The 20608-nt window shown below is 50.2% G+C and overlaps 1 protein-coding gene across 3 annotated transcripts in view; it reads left to right on the top strand.

Annotated features, from left to right (window-relative positions):
• SRRM4 (serine/arginine repetitive matrix 4) overlaps window positions 1-20565 on the top strand; it is a 43644-nt gene extending 23079 nt beyond the window's left edge. Inside the window, exons 5-13 of one of the 3 annotated variants that reach the window (XM_021549948.3) lie at window positions 460-486; window positions 951-1001; window positions 3579-3671; window positions 4639-4795; window positions 13119-13456; window positions 15020-15223; window positions 15473-15583; window positions 16630-16770; window positions 17344-20565. In XM_021549948.3, the coding sequence (XP_021405623.2) occupies window positions 460-486; window positions 951-1001; window positions 3579-3671; window positions 4639-4795; window positions 13119-13456; window positions 15020-15223; window positions 15473-15583; window positions 16630-16770; window positions 17344-17584 (1363 nt within the window). In that variant the 3' untranslated portion in view covers window positions 17585-20565. Of the gene's footprint in view, window positions 1-459; window positions 487-950; window positions 1002-3578; window positions 3672-4632; window positions 4796-13118; window positions 13457-15019; window positions 15224-15472; window positions 15584-16629; window positions 16771-17343 lie in introns of all 3 variants that reach the window. The other 2 variants (XM_077787152.1, XM_021549947.3) reach the window with 2 other exon arrangements.
• The last annotated feature ends 43 nt before the right edge of the window (window positions 20566-20608 follow it).

Genomic DNA, 20608 nt, shown 5'->3' with positions numbered 1-20608 from the left:
CCCAGGGGTGCTCCAGGAGGCAAAACAGGGCCACGATGCTGGTTTGGCTGTGAGACTGCTCTGGAGTTATGCAGAGAGGATATTTCCCTTGACTGCTATTTGGTCTTTCATACAGAAAACTGGGGAACAGATCCACCTCTTCATGCAGTGCAAAACTGGAGGCAGTAGAAGAGAAAAAGGACCCACCAGAGATGGGGGATGTATCTGATCTCTCCAAAGACTTGTTGTGCTGAGGACCATGTTCTCAGTTACTTGTGGGGTGTGCTGGTCCCTTCTGCCACACCAGCATTTCTCAGCTGCTCCCTCACCAGCTGACTAAAGGAGAGGAGGGACCATTCTGCCCATGTGCTGCATAAGCTCTTCTCTCAGTGCTCAGTCTGAGCCTAAAGACATTGTCTTGGACTCAAATTTCCAATTTTGTGAGACCCTGTATTCAGTGTACATATTTGTGTCTTGCAGGTTATCGTCAAAGAAGAGAAGGCACAGGTAAGAGTTGAGCAAGTATGGGTGGTCCCTTAGAAATAAGAGTTTAATGGTCTCTTCAAGGTTGATGTTCACTGAATGGAGGCAGAAGGCATTTCTTCTGTGTTTCTTTGTGGAATCCCCTTGGGTCCCCCTATTCCATGTGGGTCTGGGGTCAGTGACTCCCCAGGTGTGCACTGGACAAACTCTTCTGATTCCAGTATGTGTGGATACATTATCAAGAAGTACTCATTTTCTCTATGGAAAAAGGCAAAGTCACCAAGTTGGCTGATCCCTTTGAGGGTTTTGGCCAAACCCATGAAGCAGATTTGTCAGCAGGCACTCAGACCCCCTGTGCTGTGACAATCATTAATCCCTTTCATTTTTACTGCATGCTCTTGGGCAACCGAGCTGTAACATTGCTGTGTGATTGTGCAGCTTTTTATCGGAACAGAAACCTCCGAATTAATTAGCCATTTCTTATTTAGTTCTTCAAGCCCCAAAAGTAAGAGAAAGGAAGAAAGAAAACACAAAAAACAGTAAGTAGTTGTTCATGGGGTTCTCTGCCCTGCCTGCACAGTGTGGGGCTAGGAAGTGCTTGATGTGGTGGGGCCCCTGGAGCTAACACCTGCGGCACAACTTAAGCATTTCTCAGGGTTATTTTGAAGCTAAAACCGGCAATTCTGGTTTTGCTGGAATGGAAAAGGGTTTGTAGAGGCTGGAGATCTTTCTTCTGTCTTTCTTTTGTGACGCCTCTTTCTGTACTTCGTATATCTTGCACAGATGTGCAGAGTCTTGTCCACCCAGTCCAGAGAAAAAGGCTTCAGCTTTTCTGGTGGGGGCAGCATGAGAGGCTGAACACTGACCTGCCAAAAGGACAGGCTGGCACACCCTTACTGGGAAGGGCCTCAGCAACTCCTGGTTTGCTGCGCTAGGAGGTTGCATTAGGACCTACCTATGAGCCAAGGATCTGAACGGGGTCAAGGGGAAGAGAAGGGATTGTTTGGAGGGGATTGAGTTTGCAAAAATCTACTGTTGATGTTCAGCCCTGGAGTGTTAGCAGAGCACAATCCTTGTCCTGTGGAGTACATAATTGAGGGGCATGGTATAACATGTTCCTGAGGACTGGAAGGACTATAAGCTGCCTCTGTGTTTCCCTTTGTTCTCTGTCTTCTGGGAACTGCAACTCGTGGCTTCTGACCTGCTTTCAGAGCAAGGTAACAGTCCTGGGGCTGAGCCTTGGGCACTGACCCCCTGGTCAGCTTTGCTGGGCCTTGGGATAGCCTGCACAGGCTATCTCCATTGCATGCAGAAAGCCAGTCTCCTTTTCACTAACATTTCTGCATGTTAAGTGGCACAGTTTCAGCTCAGTTTCCCCTCAAACTGGGCTGCCCTGCACCTAGAAACCTTGGTGGTAAAAGAGAGCTTCCTAGGTTATCTGCAAAAGAAGGGATCTCCCCAGCCTAACACAGCAGTACCCTAACAGTGCAGTTAAAGCTAAGATCTATGTCCTGCTGGGGTGCCCTGACCTCAGGGAACTAGAGCTGCTGGAATTGCTCTTTGGGGATAAACCAGCCAAGGCGTTTTAGTCTCATCTTTCTGATGGCAAATCAGAGCTCAGCCACTCCCAGCTTCTGCAAATCTTTTGCTCCCAGGCATGGATCAGATGGATCCCATGAGGATTTTTGTATAATCACACTGCTTTGACTTATCTTTGCATCAAGCAGCTGGTTATCTAAATCACACAGGACCAATTTTCCCTTCTGCAGGAAGGGAAGAAAAATTGCAGGGACTGGTACAGGGGGTGAAGGGCAAACATGGAGACTTCCACACAAATCCACCATATGATGTTCAGTGTTGCTGATTTCAACGGTTTGGAAATAAGAAAGGAGGATCCCAAAATGCAAACTTTAAGAAAAATAGAATCATTGGGTGTGAAAAGCATCAAAGAAAACAGCCAAACAGAGTTGAAGGAATTGCCCTGGAGGTTGCCCTTTTGTCTTAAAGGAGATGCTGTTCTCAGGCAATTATTTGCTGAGCTTTTATACCAGCAAGTTGCTAAGTGCTGTCCAAGCAGGTCGTGTTTGTGCTGTCAGAGCCTGTGTAGTGTGGCCATGAAGTCAGGCTGCTCCCACCAGCTCACCCAGAGTTAGCTTTGCCTGTTGGCACAGCCATGCCAGCCTGAGCAGATGGAAACACTTCCAGATCTAAATTAACTGCTGTGGTCAACCAAGATGGGAGGGACAGGGCACAGAAGCTGGCAGCTAGCCTGTCACCCGTGTCACCCTGCTCTCTGCACCCAGGACTTCAGCTGCTGGCATGGATGACTATAGCCCTTAGGTAACAGGGCCAGGTAATACATGAGAAACAGCCTGGTGGTGCAAAGGAGCTGCAGCAGGGCACTGGCCTCTGTCCCCTACACACAGTTTGCTGAGGACTGTCCTCAGGCCTTGTCAGAAAAGGCAGCACCAGTGGCTGGGCCCCTGCCAGAAGCTAGGGAAATGGTCCTGTCTCTCAAGCAGGAATTGTGCACAAGGCAGGCTTAGGAGAGCTGCCCACGGGACTGGCTAAATGCTCCCACCTGGAGAGGGTGGGGAAGGCTGGCTGCTACTGAGTGTAGTCTATTACTTGGAGCTTGTCCTCCTGCACCTGCTTTTTAACAAGGACTAGGGACAGGGCTGGAGGTTTGTGATGGGTTGCACACAGAGATGGTGCTTCCCCCAAGGCTCAGCAACAGGAGGGTCTTGGGCAGTTGCCTGGCAGGGTAGACTGTAGGATTAAAGGCAAGCACATGGCTCTTTAAAGATTTGAAAGGATTGGTGCTGGCTGCTGCACTCCCACATCCTTGTCCACAAATCTTCCCCCAGCATGCTACAGAGCCAACCTAATAGCTTGTGTGTAAAATGTTAGCAGAGATCTCAGGAAGATGTCACTGCAGCGATGAAGGGACGGAGAATTTCTTGATGTTCTGTGCCATGTTTCATACAGCAATCTCTTTGGTTTAAAAGGCATACCTCCCTTCTGATTTGAACATTATCGACCTCAGCCTTCAGCTGCTGCCTCTTGCATCCCCCCTCTTGCTAACCTAATGCTGGTTTTCTCTATGCTTCTTAAAGCTCTCGTGGGCGCACCCGGAAATCCCATCGGCATCGCCGCTGCCACTCTCGCTCAGAGAGCTCCGACTCCCACTCGCCCAGCTGCCGGAGCAGGTACGGCGCTGCTCGGTGTCCTCGGCACTGCCTGCTGGGCTCACGATGTGCCTGCCACAGCCTGTGTGACCTGCAGCCTCTCCGTGCACTTCCCACTCTGGGGCCAGCAGCGTCACACACTGCGGGCTGAGCTGTTTGTGGGCTCAGCCATGGAAGGGTTTTGCCTCAAGAAGCAGTGGCTGCGGCTTTTTGATCTGACAGTCACTTCTAATCCCTGTGGCCGATGATCAGCCCATGACAGCTGATTCCAGTCTAGTGTCCCTTCCCCAGCCCAAGGGCTCTGTTCTGCTGATGTCCCAGGAAATCCTTAAACATGGTCTTAGCAATGGAAATATATTTGCCTGTGGCAATCTATAGTCATTGTCTTTGACCTGATTAAAATCTCTCCTCTGGATGACAGATGCGTCCTGGGGCCAGCTAAGTGGATGCTGGTGCTAGACCCAGCATTGCTGCAATAGCAAGTGATTTATACACATAATAATTTCATTTTTCATGTTCTCTGAAAGCACTTGAACAGCCCACCCCCACTCTCCTACTTCACTCCTCCTAAGTACTGGGAATTTTCTTATGAAAAGCTGAGGATCAGTGGGGGGAGGAATGCAATCAGTAATTGGAGGGGTGCTCATGCAAGAGCAGAGCGTTTTCTCTTGAAGGTGTGTCACCATAGGAACATTCTATGGTGCAGGAAGGTCATGGCTTGCCTTCAGCCACCATAAAATCATGCATTGGAGCTGAAATTTGAGGTTAAGGTCCAAAGCCTGAATGCAAAATTATTATTTTTCTTTTAAAGAAGAAAAGCAAAATATCCCTTTTCTCTCCCTCATGACTCCACAGTCATGTGGAAGGACATTCTCCCATCGCAGAGTCCTAGCACAGACCTGCCAAGGGCTGGTGTGGAGCTGGGAATGGGCACTACTGCAATGCTAAGGAATAACATTTTGGCTGTTCCTGTCTCCTGGAGGCACAGAGCCAGGTCTCGAGAAGAAGGGCGTAAAACACGGCGAAGACGCTCCTGCCACCATTCAAAGGTCACGGCAAAGAGAAGCTCCTCTCCAGAGGTTCAGGCCAGTCAAAAAGCCAGCCAAACCCTCCCACTCTACAGCTTCCTGTCTTCTAAGGAAGTAGTAAGTATTATACACTGTCCTTCTTTGCTTGAACTAGCCAGAGGAATCTGGGCAAGAGCTCTGATATGAAATTTTTATAACTCAATTATAGTGATGTTAGACAAACTTGGTTAAACTGTATTATTAATTCATGGTGCTGTTTTCCACTGTATGTAAAGTCATTCCTTCCTTCAGCACTTTCACACCAAGGGTGGGGCTGGAGAGGGGGAAAACTTGCAAAGTTTTTAGCCTATGAATAATGAATTGAGGACATTTAACAAAAAAAAAAAAAAAAAAAAAAAAAAAAAAAAAAAGTGGCCTCCAGAAACTATACTTTAAAGGGAAGAGTGAAGAGTTTGTTATACAGTCTTTGCTCAGCTGGATGTGAACTTATTTCACTGGTCTCTACATCCAAAAGTTTAGTCCTTCAGGCTGAAAAAGGGTATCACATATATACAGAAGGAACATTTACGTTTAATGAGCTAGTGATTATTGGCATGGGATGTTTTCTGACAATCGGGATCCTTCTAGGATCACTGTTCCTCTGGACTGACAAGCCCAGGGGCCAGATTTGGAAGTTATGAGCAGCCCTCATTGATGCTAATGGGAACTGCATGTGCATCTGAGGGTAAAATCAGGCTCAGTGCCTTGGGATGTTCTTCCATATACACAAAAAGACAGGATATAATACATGAATTGAGAGAGCAAGAGATGGAGAGAAATACTAGATAAAGATTGATATCAGTCTTCCTTTTCTGTGGCATGCTTCCCCTTTGTTCCTGGCAGCAGTAAAGCAGAGGTGTGATGCCCTGACTGTGGTGTTGGTGTCAGACAGGCACTCTGGAGAGAGAAATTGCTACATGGGACTGGAGGTAGTGCAGGATCTGATAGTCACACATGTGGATGTGTAATGCTAGAGGTGTTTTGGCTACACAGTCCTCCAAGCCCCAAAGTTGGTTTCTCCTTTAGGCCCAGTCATCAGTTGGAAATAGCTCAGCCAAACGCAGGAGCTGCATCAGATAGGAGAGAGATGGTGCCAGCAAGAGGAGAGACTCTACCCACTCACCCACACAGACAGCGTGCCGATCAAAATACCCAGGGATTGTACGTGGGTACAGACAGGCACAAGCTGTCTCTCAGCATTATAGATATGCATATTTGCTCTCGTTATAGAGCGTGTGGGGCCGTGTGAGTCACTGCTTGTAAAGCCTTATAAGGCAGCGTGGAGAGCAGAACCTCACACCACACGCTCATGCGTGCACGCACACGCAGAGGAAAACAAGGTATGAAGCTCATTGTCATGAACTGGGGGTGTTGCTGAGTTCAGAGCTCCTCCCCCCAAAAAAAACAGCCAGACAAAGACTGCATCAGGTCACCAGGGTGTTGTTTAGTTCAAGCAGTGTATTTTTCATAAATGCTTTTGAGCCTAAGCCTAGTTTTTAATTAGTGCTAGGTTTCCTCTCTCGGAAGCCAGGCTTCCTAAGTCCTGTGAGGCCAACTGCCAGCTGTTCTGTTTCCTGAGAAAGAGTAAACTCTAATTTAAAATTTTAAAAGCTTTGAAATGAGCTAAACTCAAGCATCCTGCACTCGTTTTTCCATTTGCTTCACTCGAGGTAGAGTGAAGCAAATGGAAAAGCTGCAGGGAAGGAAAGACAAGAGCTTGATAGTTCCAGATGCAGGGGGCGGATGCCAAGTTAAAGTCATCAGGATACTCCTGTGTTCTTTCTAGTAAGGGTTAATAACTTAGGCAAATATTTCAATGACTAAAATGCATAATGACTCATGAAAGCCACTACTGTCCTCCTGTCCCCAAAAGAAGTACATTCTCTTGGGACACCATTCAAGAGCACATTTAAGCACTTGTTCAAATTGAAGCCCCTGGTTAAGAGCTGCCCCTGAAATTTTGCTGAATAAGGTCATTAAATATCATGTACTCAAAACTGGCAAGGGAAAAATGGAATGAGAACCTTTAGTCTCATTTATTAATGACTATACACAACCCTTTGAAGCCTTTTCTTTTCATGAGTTAAATGGTTGCTCTATGAATAAGCTTCATTCTGTCAGACTTTGAGAGCAGCCTGAAATGAAAATGTGTTCTTGCAGAATATGTTGATCACATATTAAAAAAAAAAAAAGGTGGAGAATAGAAGATTTTGTGGAAAAATTCAGAAATAGAATTTAAAAATGGCATGTTTCAGTCCTCTGTGAGAGTTGTTATGTTACATTCCCTTTTCTTCCATCTGGTGTGGGCTTCCAAACCATCCTTACCTGGGGAGAAGCGCTGTCACATCTCCAAAAGAAAGGGGCTGGCCAAGGAAGATTAGGGAAAAATACACAGAGATACAGGGAAATGTGAGATAATGCTATAGCACTTCCAAAACAAAGGTTTTGCTTTTCAAGATGTTTTTTATTCTACATTGTTTTGCTTCTGAAAATTTGAAGTGCTTTGTGGTACTGCTATCCTCCCCACCCTATTAGTCTTCATTCCTTTGTAATGAAGCAGCCACAGTTTCTAACTAGATCTACCTGGAACTGCTGGGGGATAAAGCACACAAAACAATGCCCTGCTTATGCATCTACCTTGCTGCTTCCTTCCCTCTTTATGCAAAAGCCGATGCACCCACACATGCATGTACACATGCAGAAACACCTCAAAGTTCCCTGCTACTTTTCTTTATGGCAGTGAATTTCCAAGCTTCTCCTCCTTTAATCCCGTGCAGCCGCAAGAGGCACCTGTGGAGAGCAGGATTGTGGGGCTGTGCCTCAGCAGGCACAGAGAAGCTGTGGGTAATGTGCAGCATTTATTTCTGTACAGAATACCCCTGCCCAGCTGCAGGCACTTTATTCCACACCGACACAGATGGATGACTGTGCCACTGTGCTTTCCTTTAGCAGTGCAATATAAATACCTGCAGGGCACGGATCTAATTGCCTTTGTTGTTGCTGATGAAGATAACTGCACCGTGCATACACTTTCCTTGCCAGCTCCTTTGCTTTCACTGTAACTCATTTGTGATGCCACAAATTATCACAGGCTTGAGCCAGATTTCCAGTGAAGCTCAGTGGGGTACAGCTGGTCCAAATGATGCTGTTTGTCTTTGTGCTCGTGTCTGCAGGAAGGTAGAAAAGGGGAAATGCTGTGCAGGGACTGGGACAGAGTGTGTTGGAAGGTTGAGGAAACCTTATGGCAGACCTGCATATTGGCTTGCTGCTGCTGTTTTCTAGCCCGTGTTTTGGCTTACATAGGAAAATCTATTCTTTTGAGTGCTAGGCAGCATGTTTTTGAGGGCAGACTGGGCCCTTCAAGAGCAGAAAGGCAAAGCCTATAAATATGGAAGTTACACTCTTTTTTTCTTTTACTGTTTTCCCCTCCCAGCCGGGGGATTGAGGTTACCCCTGGTTACTGTGTGACAAATCTACAGCTCAGCACGGGGAGCCGCTGGGGGGAAAGGATCGTTGCCTGTATCCATTGAAGGGCTGGGCTGTGCACCAGGTACCAAAATGAGATGGTGGAAGATAATCCCTCGCTCCAAAGCAGGGCCAGCCTGGCTCAAACTGAGGTGGGGATACAATGCCAGCACCCCGTCAGGCTAAAAAGATCCTTGAAAAGAAACAAACCTTTGCTTGGCATTCTCTGGAGTTTGCCCCAGTAATGTACTGGTGAGCCAGGCTGCTCAGCAGTGTCACCAGCCAGCCCCAAATAACCCAAGCTCAGGGCTTGCAGGGACAGCTGTGTCATTGCCTCCCTGATCTGGGACTTGGCTTAGCCCTTGTGGTACAGAAAGCCTCACCCTGAACTCCCATCCTGCCAAAAAAAGGGTGATTTTCCCACTCAGTGCTCGAGTCAGGGACTCATACCTGCGCAAAAAGGGGTTATATCGAATTCCTACAGAACTTCTGGTTTTTGTACTCAATCAGAAGTTGGCTTTTCATCTGGGGGAGGTTCTCAGCAGAGGTGAGGCCATTTCCTCCGAGCTCTGGCAGGTGGAGGAGCCCCAGGGCAGGCGCAGACCCCAGCCCCAGCAGGTGCTGGCTCTGTGCCGGCGGCTCTGGCAGATGTCAGCCAGGGCTCACCGGGGTCACCGACACAAGTGTTTTACTCCTTTCATTAGCACAGTGCCTAGAAAAAGAGAGAAAAGCAGACGTTATGCCTCTCTGAAAGAGAAATTAACTCTGCTTTGAAGTGAGTTGCAAAACAAGAGAAAAAAAGACCCACGGAAGGAATTCTGCAGCTCTGAGTGAGGCTGTGCCACGTTGCTGTCCCCACATGGCTGAGACAACTTTGAGCATTGTCATCTCTTACCCTGGGGCTGTTTGTGGCACAGTAAATGGAGCTGTTCAGTTTAATTGGAAGATGAGCAGTGATTGTATTTTTGTAACCTATTAGACTACGCTGCCTCTTGGTCTGGGATTGCACTTGGAATTACAGTCCGGAATATGAGTGAGTGCCTCATTTCTGCTCCCCCCTCATCTTGATTAAATAATGATTTGAAACAAAAAATCCAATAAATACATATCCTGGATTCCCTTGAGGGCAGCAGTATGTTCCCTGCTGAAAGCTGGATGAAACAAAGTTCACTGAGATTATTTGATTACTTATTAGGGGTTGTGTGTGGGGGGAAATCCAAATGTTCACATAGCGAGAATTAGATTTGTGAAAGAGCAGGTTCTTTTAAGCCACCCTAAAAAAGTAAAAGGCCATTAGAATTCAGAATCACACAGAATGGTATGATTCAATTGAGCTCCGTGCAGTGTTTTTAGATGTGGTACTATGCTTCCATCCTGGGTGGCTGGCATGACTTTCAGAAACAGTAAAACGGGACTACGAGCAAAGCCAAGATCATCCAGTGGGGAATATGGGGAATTGGTCTGAGCAGGAAGGCAAGCTGAGCACCCTGAGACTTGTTCTGGCTCTTGCTGCAGGGCAAAACCTCCCCCAGAGCCTGCAGGAAGCCACTGGTTACAGGTGCCCCAGAGTGGTGGGGCTGAGAAGCTGCTGTGTCCCCCCTGGCACCTCCCTTGCCCCATGCAGACCCTCCAGCCCTTGCCCAGACTGTCAGCTCCATATTTCACTGATATCCACACTGCCTTTCCCCAGAGTGTTGCTGCCACAGATGTTGAACTAAGAGGAGCTTGTTGATCCTCCCGGTCATTTGACAGATTTTGTGATGTGCTGACAACAGTTGCTGCTTTGAAGGTAGATGTCAGCCAAGGCAGAGCAGAAGCAAGGATGCCAGGTCCTGGAGTCAGTCTGAAAAGCTGGTTTAGAACTGCCAAGAAACTGCTGTATTTCATTTCTTGGCAGCAATAATGGCCTTTCAGTTTAAACTGGGAAGGAACAGAAGGAAGTATTTCTGTGTCTGATGCTGGGGTCAGTGTTCTTTGGAGCAGCCCTGTGCCCACTGCAGGCTCATCCTACCCCTGCAGCCAGGAAATACCTCACATACTGGTTTTATGCCTGTAAGTGAAAGGTGGTGAAAAGCTGGTTGTCTCTGGGTTAGGATTCAGCTTAAATGCAAACCAAAACCCACCTTTTAATAAAAATACCTGGTAACATATTTGAAAGTGCAATCCTGTATGTTCTGGAATGTGGCTGGAGAGAGTGCCGTGGTCCATAGCACAGCGGTCAGATCTCTGGGGGCTCTGGATGTGGCATCAGGGTTTCAGAAAGAGCTGGCAAAAAGCAGAGCTGGCTATTTGGCTCCTTTAGGCTCCTGTGACATTCCAGTTTCCGCTGGAGTAAGCAAGGACTAATAAAGAATTGCTAGAGCTGAGAAGAAGCAAGGAGCAGCTCCAGATGCTGAAATGAGGCCTTCTAATGTGTGTCTCCACTCATTCCTAGTTGGGAGCATTTGGGAGACGATTCTGCTCTGTCCAGGGCTTCTGCATTGAAGGTGCAAGTTGGCTAATGAAGAAGGATCGCCTAATTTCCCATGTTTGCTGCTGTGGCTTCTGATTTCTCAGAAGCTGGGATCTGGGACTGAGCATCAATTAGAAGTTAGTGTGGGGTGAAGATGGGGAACTCCATTATGGATTTTCTGTGATGAGCCAATCCCTTATCCAGAAGCAGTAATGCTTCTCTCCCTGGCAACACAGAAAGTACTTGGAGATCCTCCAGCTCCAGGTGTTTTCAGAGCAGCGGAGTGTTGTGGGCAGCCATCCTTCTGCAGACTGTGCTGAGAGCTGCTGTGGGTGTTGGTAGCTCTGCTCTGGTTTCAGTCAGTGCTGGTTCAGCAGCTGTGTCCAAGTCAGCTGTCCCTGTCCCAGTTAGCACCTTGAACTGGGTCGGGAGCAGCTCTCCCTGGGGACACAGATTGAATGTCGCAGGCAGGAGCCTGGATATGGAGGCACCATCTGATAGGATGAAGGAGATCCATGTGAAACATGACACAGGCTGAGTTTGCAGCCCCTCTGAGGATGAAAAAGTCATCCAGACCACAGCTAAACTTTCAGAAGGGAATGGCCCTGTGCCTGCTGTGTGACAGCTGATCCAGGTCTCCTCTGCTGCCTGAGATAGCACCAACATTGCAATGTGGTTTTTTGGCTCAGAAGGCCTCAGACTGGTGAGGGCATGGCCCAGGTCCTCAGTGTGGAGAGCATGGCATAGATGGGGGCATTGCATGCCCCAGAGTGTGGCATGTGCACATGTTTGAGGGAGCATGGCTTGCTGGGAACATGTTTGGAGGACTGTTCTGAGTGGTGGGAGCCAAACCATTGTGTCCACACTCTAAGAACCCTGCACCAAATCTCATGGGTGGGTTTGAGGAGAGTGGAGGCTCCAAGTGAAAGAGAAGGAGGCCACATGAGAGTGTAGACTTGTGCATTGGGCCCTAATTCTCACCCCATTGCAAGGGCAGATGTTAGCACTAACACAGCCTCCCTCCCAGGGCTGCCACATTCCTGAGCTGGCTTAGGTAAATGCCAGTGCAGTTAAAACTGAACTGTAAAATACTGAAATGATGTAAATCCCCTTGGTGGTGCTCAGGGTCCCAGAGAATAGCCCTGCCCAGGTCAGTCTATGTGAGTTTGGGGTCCTTCCTTGCCTTGTTGTGTTCAGCCACACCAGGGTGTGGCTGGACCCCCTTGCAGAGGCTGGCAGGAGCAGGGCTGCTGTCCCCTTCCCCACAGGTCTCTGATACACAGTGGGGATACTTTCCCTCCTCCATTCTTTTGCTTCTTCCCTCACTCGAGTTCCCTTTGTCATTTCCATACAGCTCAGGGGGATTCAGTGCAAGCTGCAGCTTTCAGCACAAGCCATCAGCCTCCAGGAACGGGCTGGACAGGCTAATTTAAAGCAGAAGGAAACAAAAATGAATAATAAGGGAGACAAGCGAGCAGAGAAAAAGCAGTCATGACATTTGCATAGAGGAGGCAGCAAACAGTTGGCAGTGTGGATTGAAGAGAGGGTTTATGTTTTTTTCATGTAATTTGAGACTCTAATGATGGACTTATGTTGCCCGCTCTTCCTTTTTTCTTACACCTTACCTACTAAAGGAGGAGTTCTTGATGGGTAAGTGGATGCTATCCGCAAGACACCAGGGAATTTATTAGAGGTCACTTGAGCGCATTAGCTATATCTTCTTCAGGGGGTAAAAAGCACACAAAGAAGTATCTGTATACCTTTTATTTCCAAAGGGATTTTTCTTTTTTCCCTTTTTCCCTCACCCTCTTTTTTCTTTTTCTTTTTTCTTTTTTTTTTTTTTTTTTAATTTCAAAGTGATAAGCTTGTTCATTTGCCAGTTTTTGCTTTGTACAGAAGCCCTTACTTTGTTTTGATTTCGGGTTTTTTTTTGCTTATTTTAGTGACATTGGTTCAGCCACTTTATTAAGGAAGCTTAAAAAAATTCATTCATCTAAGTTTTTGTTTCATTTTTGTTTTCTTTGCAAGGATTATGTAGGTTTTTTTATATGTATATACCCCCTTTATTTTCCTCCCCTCTTTAAGGTTAAATAAGGGCTTTGTCCTCTGTTACGTTTTTTATTTAGTTAGTTATTTTAATTCTTTGGTTGCCCACTTACTTTGTTGAACTCTTTTGTTTAACATGAACCGCATGCTGATACTCTTTGCATGATCTCTAAATCTTCCCATTATTATAGCAGGGGGAAAATAAGTTTCTTCTTACTGTGGATTTCTTTTAGGGATATGTGCTTTTGTTTTCTTCTCCTTTCTTCTTTTTTTCTCTATTTCTTACTTGGTTTCTTTTCTTTCCTTTCCTTTTGTTTCAGTGCATCATGATGGTAAAATTTCTGGGTTTATTTGAAAAAAAAAAAAAAGCAAAGTAAAACCAAAACCAACCCCCCCAAAAACCATTCAAACAATGCCAAATGGCTTTTTTGCTTTCAGATCTCTCAGTCAGGGTCTTCTGCTGACCTCTTTACCAAAACAGACAGCCCGCCTGGCAACCTAGCCAGCCAGAATGGAGAGTATCATGAATATGACTCAGGAAACGATACTTCCTCCCCTCCCTCCACTCAAACGAGCTCATCCAGGTCAAAGGACAGCCAGGAGAAAAGAAGTCTAGTCCATGATGGCTTTGGCCATGCCTTCTCGTCCGGGAAGCCCAAACTGGCCAACAGCGATAACAGCTCTGATTCAGGAAATTCCTTCACCAGTTGCTTTTCCCAGACCAAGGGAACAGCTTTGGAAAATCTGTCTCCAGATGCCCAGGGACAAGACCGAAGGTCAGTGATTACCAGTAGCTGCTGCAGTTGTTGCTCTGTGTCTCCTGGCTGCTCACCAGTTGCTGTGGTGAGCTGGCAGGGAGCTTTCTGTGCTCTGGAGGCAGGCAGGTACCAACCAGACCCACGGTCTTGCCAGTCTGGAGTCCAGAACCCAGCAAGGACCAGTCCTGTAGCCTGAGGAGGAAGATAAAACCCAGCCATCACATCCCTGGACATTGCTTGTGTCAGTGCTTTGGCATTGCTGTGGTTCATGCAGGGTTTGGGGCTGAGTCAGGCCTTGGTCACAGCACATCCCTGCTCACCTGGGCATGGCCATGTAAAAAAAAAAAATCTCTGGCCCTTCTGGGCACAGTCTGAAAGGAGCATCTGGGGGTTGCCATGCTAATTCTCCCTTTCTGCCTACTGTGGGGAAGGGAAGTGGGGTTTGTTTCCACTAATATCATTATGGGCTATTCTTTCACCTGTCCAATGAGCCAAATCCAGCGTGCCCCTTTCCCTTCCCAGCTCATCCAGCACAGCTCCAGGGTGACAAGATGGCATCTCCTGCCAGTGGGAGCATAGGGAGGGGCAAGGACTTGGCTGGCTGCAGGATAAACAGCAGCAGCTCTGCACTGGGGCCACAGGGCATCCAACCACTACCCAGTGCCACAGGTCATCTTCAGGAGAGGGGAGTAGCTGCCAGTCTCCATCGCTGCCTCCCATTCCTGGGCTTTTGCCAGGGGATGTTGGGAATGAGGGTACTGAAGCATGGTGGCTGGTACCCAGGGCTGTGCTCAGGCAGCGCTTGTAGGGAGCTCTTCCAGCTCAGGCCCCTGGGTCCTGAAGGCTGAAAGTTAGAGCCAAGACGTGGTTTGGAGCACTGAATGTGACAGGAGAGAGCCAGCGTAATGGGTTTTAGTAAGACCAAGCCTCATTTTTCAGTCAGAGGATAAAATTTAGGTCTGTCTGTACTTTTCACATGGTGACTCCAGTGGGGTAACTCTGCCTTCACATGGGTGGAGCTGGGATTGCAGCTGGCCCTGGCTGCTGGGAGGCTGATTGGCTGCTGGGCTCTGACCCCAGCTCATTCCCAGAGCACTTCTGGAAGAGGAGGAATTCATGCAGCACTGTCCAAAGGCAACAGGACATGCCTGCTCAGTGCCCACTCATGCTGCTCCACAGCCAGGCTGGAGCACAGCCCTTGCCCTGCCACGCTCTGCCTTTCCCCTGCTCCAGCACTTTTTACTTCACTCCCTGCCCAGGACCAGCACTGCTCGCTGGCCTGACCAGGCTGTGCCAGCCAGACCTCTGGTGTGTTGGGCATGGGGCAGATGAGCTGCTGCTTGTGCCACCCGAGAGCTCTCCCACACCTCTTCCCCTGGCACAGCCCAGAGGGTGAGCTCTTGTGCTCTGACCCACATACATGGGCAACAGCAGCCTGGGGAGCTGAGAGGTCTTTTTTACCTCCAGTTAGGGAATGGAAGGATGGGAATATTTATTTGCTGGAGTGTGGTGCTCCCCTCAGCCAGGGACCAGTCCCGGTTCAGCCACAGCTTCAGAAAGCATTCAAATATATGTTCACAGAGCGTGCCTACCCTCATGTCTCGGTTCCTCGGAGGAGAAGAAGCGAACGTTCGTCCCCTCGCCAGCCCCCAGCTCCCCGCGCAGGCCGGGCTCCCGCAGCTCCTGCAGCAGCACCGGCCGGTCCTCCCCCGGCTCCAGCCGCTCCTCGCACCGCAAGGCCTCGCCCAGGTACTCCCGAAGCAGGTCCTGCTCCTCGGGAAGGAGGTGAGGCCAGCTGCCACAGCTGTTTTGTGACCCAGGACAGTTCTTGCCAGCCAGCAGGCTCCTTGCAGGGGGAGGTGTAAGAGTTTGGGGGTGCCTATGGATCCACAAGGTTTGGGGGGAACTGATCACGCAGAGCTGGGCTGAGACCTGGGGAATAGGACATCTCTGTCCCCTCATGATTTGGAGCAGTCTGGTACAGCCTCACCCTCCAGCATCTTTAACTCCTTTACATTTCTCTCCTATCTCCAGGTCTTCCTCACGTTCCCCCAGCTATTCCTCCAAATCCTGCAAAAAAAGTCCTGGGAGTAGAAGTTCAAGGCCTCGCCGGAGCCCCAGTTACTCCCGCTACAGCCGTAGCAGGTACAGCTGTCTTCTCATGTGGTATCTGCTGTCCACTCATGTGGTACCTGCTGCCTCAGACTTTCCCCTGCCTCCATCACTGTCATGCTGCTGTGAGTTCTGGGCAGAGCCCGAGGCTCCAGCTGGGTCTGCCCACACAGCCCGCAGCAGAGCTGCAGCCCTTGTCAGAGAGGGATCTGGTTGCAGCAGGGAAAGCCACTCTACTTTTTAGAGTCACAGCTCTGACAAAGAGCTGTCAGGCCTGGGAAAGTGCCCCTGCTGGGAGGGCAGATGCCAGGTACCCTCAGGCTGGCACTCACAGCCTTGCAGAGAGAAACACAGTCCAGGCACCTCTACTCCCTCCATACTCCATAGGAAAGTCTCACATTTCAACCCTAGAGCTGCCTTTGGCAGGCTTTCCTGATAGCACCTGTGCTGCTGTGAACATTTGCAACCTCAAAATCGTACATTGCCAAGGTCGATTCTTGCAGGCTTTGACAATCCCCGTGCTGGTGGGGAGAACTCTTCCTGCATGCAGGGATCGGGCAGGCCCTTGACCTGCAGCGTGTTGCTTTGCAGATGGCACTGAGCAGGGTGTATGAAGTCAGCCACGCTGCACAGAAGGGCCTGTGCTGACGTGTATGGGAATTTAACAAAAGAGAAAACCATAGCAACACCGGCACTCCTTCTGGCGAGGCTTGCGGAGCCCTGCACGGCTACCAGGCCCTCAGCTCACGTGGGGCCTGCTGGCAGGGCTGTTCCTGCCAGCTCCAGCAGCACGGCCAGCAAGAGCTAAATACAGACTGCACCCACAGACACAGGTCCCTGGAAGCCATCTTAGCTTGGCAGTGCAAAGCCACTGGAAGATCCTACTGGAACCTCTGGACAGAATCAGCCGTGTCCAGCTGTGTGAGCTCTCAGGCGTGATGCCACCAGAGCGCTCAGAGTTGTCCCTTTTGGAGCTGAGCGTCCTGTGCTCATCTGTGCCTCCGTAGGTCGTTGCCTGTCCATCCCTGACCCACCCCCAAGCCCCTGCAGTGACCGTGCCCCTGCTGTGCCCTCCGCAGGGACCGCGAGCGGGAGCACAAGTACAGCTCCAGCGAGAAGGAGTCGCAGCGGGAGCGGCAGCGGCGGCGCCGCTCCTATTCCCCCCTGAGGAAACGCCGGAGAGACTCTCCCAGCCACCTCGAAGCTCGGCGCATCACAAGGCAAGGGGATGCTGTCCCAGCCTTTGGAGACAGGCTCAGCTGGCACTTCCCGGGGGGATCGGGGCTGTCCTCGGGTCCCAGCCCTTGCCAGAGGAGGTTTTTCCAGGAGAGCAGTTTCCCTGAGCTTGATCAGCAGGCCCTTCCACCCCTCTAAAGCTTGGGGATTTCCATATGGAGGCAGAGGGAGGATGGGGAGGGTCTCAATTTACAATAGCTGAAGGAAAAAAGAAGATGAAGTCAGAGCAGGGACTCAGGTGCCAAAAGCATTCTTTAACAGGCTTTTTATTTCACCCTGCCCTGTGGTAGGTGTCCCACAATAGAGAGTGTCAACTATTGACTCTACCCTTCACGCAGAGGGCTCTTTGGGACATCATCAAGTAGAGCCCAGCAGACTGGGATTTCCCCGGGGCTGTGGTGGTGGGTAGTTTGAATCCCAAAGCCCATCAGCTACATTTTAAACAAACACAGTCACATTTTTGGGAGTGTTGTGCAGAGTAAACAGTGTTTTTCGGAGATTTTGGCAGTAAATCTAGCCTTGTGCTGCTGGTAACCCACCTCTCTCTGTCCCCGCAGTGCCCGCAAACGCCCCATCCCCTACTACCGTCCCAGCCCCTCCTCCTCCAGCAGCGCCGGCAGCTATTCCTCCTGGTACAGCAGCTTCAGCCGCTCCCCGAGCCGCAGCCGCAGCTACTCCAGCTACCGGACGAGCCGGAGCCGAAGCTGGAGCAGCAGCCGGAGCTCGGGCCCCAGGAGCAGCCGCAGCAGGAGCAGGAGCTGTGACTCAGGAGCCAGCTCCGACAGCCTGCGTCGTTAGGGAGTGCCACTGCTGCCTGACAGCGGGTGCCGGCGTCACCGCCACATTCCTGGCATTCTCCGCTTCCTTCCCACCTACCTGGCCATCGATAGCAATCATCCCCGATACTGACGTGGTGGCTTTGCCGGGTCCCCCTTCCCCGGTTCGGAGGAAGAGCCCTGGAGCGCCTGGTGCAGCCCCTCCGCCCCAGCGCGGAGTGGGTGGATCAGCCCCAGCTCCCCAGGCCAGGCTGGAAGAAGGGTCGGTGCTTTTTAGAGGGTCTGTCACGACAGACCTGCTCCATCCTCCCCGATGCTCCCATCTCCCCATTGCTACTGCTCTCCAAAGCACTACCAGCAGGTCCAAAGGAAAGAATTCTGCTCCTTGCCCTTCTGACAAACCAGGAACCAACAAATTAACTTCTGCTCAAGAGACAGACCCAGCTGGGGAGGAGTTTGCTGGAAAGCTTCAGTGATGGGGGAATGGCTGTTCCCACCAAGGCAAATACCAGGTCCTTTGGTTCTTTCCTCCAGAGCTTCTGCCCACTCTGCATAGAAAATATTTATTTTTTGCCAGTCAGCCCTGCTATAAATAGAAGGCTAGAAATCCCTCCAACGTACTTCCTGGGAAAAAAAAAAGGCTGTTTGCTCTTTCTCCTGCCCCTTCCTACCAGGCAGCAGCACCTTTTGCAGGGTTGTTTTATCCCCCCAGCACTGAACTGCTTGCAAACCACCTGCTGAGGTGTGAAGCAGACTTGGGGCTGGTGGGGTACAAGGCAGAGGGGAGGTGGTGCCGTGCTGTGCTCCGAGGGCCAGGCCACACATGGAATACAGGGGCCATGGGCTTCCCCTCTTGGAGGAAGCCTCAGGCAGGTTGGGTTTAGGTTCTTCAGGGAGTGTTGCCCTCGGAGTGCCTTGCTGGTGGGACCAGAAGTGCAGAGATTGCAGTTGTGGGGTGCAGTCAGAACACACAGGGTTAAAAGGGCATTGCAAGAGCCAGGGGACCCCAATTCCCCTTCCTCAAAACACGCAGCAATTTCAGGCAGGATTCCAGGCCATCATTCCCCCTTGAGGCCCTCTGGCAGCCCTGGGACAGGATCAGCAGCACAGTTGCAGGGCCGGTGCCAAGCTGCAGCAGGATGCACTGGAGCCCCAGTTTGTTACTGGGAGGCCGGAGCAGTGCAGGGGGACAGGAAGGGCCCCCCACTAATTGCCTGTTTTTCCAGGGAGCTGCAGGCTGCCCTGGGCCCTGGGGTTTTGTCTCCCTGCCAGCCCAGCTGCCTGCGCAATTACTGTGTTTTGCCGGGTAACAAAGGCTTCTCCCAGCACAGGCTGAGCTGGTGCTGAGGAGTTTATTTCTCTTACAACACCTGGGTGCTTAGAGACGCTAATTTGGGTTTAAGACTTCCCTCCCTCCCTTTTTCCATCCCCTCCCCTTCCATCCTGCATGATTATTAACGAGTTTGGGTTTAATGAGTCAAGGAGGTGTGTGTTGTTTAAGTGTTACAGAATAGGGCTGAGTGCAGCCACCATCTGCAGGAGGAGAGGGGGTAGAAAGGAATGTAACCTACTACCCACACCCCATCTATAGAATTACCTATGGCCCCTGGCAGCTGGAAAAGGGACAAAGCAGCAAAGGGAGGAAGGCTGAGTGCCATGAGCTGCTGTGGTGGAACTGGATGATCACCTCAGCAAGCCTATAAATCTGTTGGAAAGTACAGCAGCACAGGCAGGGATTCCATCTGGGTGGTACAGGAGGAAGTTTTATGTCAGGGACCTCTTTCCCAGGATCTTTGCTGGTGCTGGACCCCCTTGTCCTGTGCCTTCAATGGCCAAAGCTCCCTTTTTCCCCAGACCTTCATCCCCTGCCTTGCTTGCTGCAGGCAATGTGAGGATGAGGGGGCTGAGGCAGAGAGTTGGGTACTGGTATGGCTGCTGGCTTAGTGGGGATGGGTCCATCTTCTGGAAAGACCCTTTCTAGGATACAGAGAGAAGCACTCCTGGTAGGGCTGAGCAAATGCTCCAGGGCTGTGGTTGAGGGATCAAAGACAGGATGCCACTGCCTTCCTTCCTGTGCTAGCCCCAGCAGCAGCCCCTTGGCCACCTTCTGCAGTGAACTCCCTCTCAAAAGGGCTGAAAACCTCATGCTTCTTCCCCAAAGAGTCTCTCCCAATTTGATGCTAAAATGCCCCCTCCTTCTGCTCCCTGGGAAGATCCAAAGGAAGTGAGGGGAACCCAGAGCTCCCCAGCCCCCAGCAGCGTTTCAGGAGCAGCCTCCTGCCCCTTGGCACCCCATAACGCACATATGGAGCTGCAGCAAGGAAGCAGAGAGCCTGAAGATCCAAAACTAGGAAAGGAAAGAAGAGGGGCTTTGTGCAACTGGTGTAAATACCAAACTCACACTGACTGGAGTCCTCGTGGCTGGGAACAGATGATTGGAAGCACCACACCAGGGTTGGCAGCATCCACCCCCTGTGACCCCAGGGGTTGTGTGGGGCTGACAGCAGCTCCTGCACTCGTCCAGCTGATCCCTACATCAAGGACTGCCTCTGCCTGTTCAGTCCGTGGCAGCTAAATGCTCCTGGGGTTTCCCAAGCAGACTTGCATTGGAGTAAACCTCTCTAAAATATTTATTTATTTATTTATTTAATATTATTATTATTATATTTTTAATTGTATGTCAGAATGGACCAGTATTTATTTATTCTAATTTTTTTTTTTCTAACGTTAAGTTATTTTTGGATCTGTTTGTTTGTTCAAATGTATCCATGCCGCCGGTCTCGTGTAAAGGTTTACAGCTCTGGCCCCTCTCAGTGAGGTGGCCGGAGGAGTGACAGTCGCTCCTGCTGCCACCGTGTCCCTCTGCGCTCTCCGGCGCAGGGCGGAGAGCCCGGGACGGCCGAAGGGACGCAGGGCAGAGCTGCGCCTTTCCGTGCTGGAATCTCGCCTTTCTCATTAGATTTGTGCAGGAATGTGATGGGCGTGACCACAGAAACGGGTCTAGGACGTGTCGGGGGTTGCCGGCGAGGGGCAGCTGGCCGGCCGA

Source organism: Lonchura striata, chromosome 18, assembly GCF_046129695.1.
Source record: "Lonchura striata isolate bLonStr1 chromosome 18, bLonStr1.mat, whole genome shotgun sequence".
Classification (NCBI taxonomy): domain Eukaryota; kingdom Metazoa; phylum Chordata; class Aves; order Passeriformes; family Estrildidae; genus Lonchura; species Lonchura striata.
Note: the sequence above shows the minus strand (reverse complement) of the source record. Positions and strands in the feature narration are given on the sequence as shown.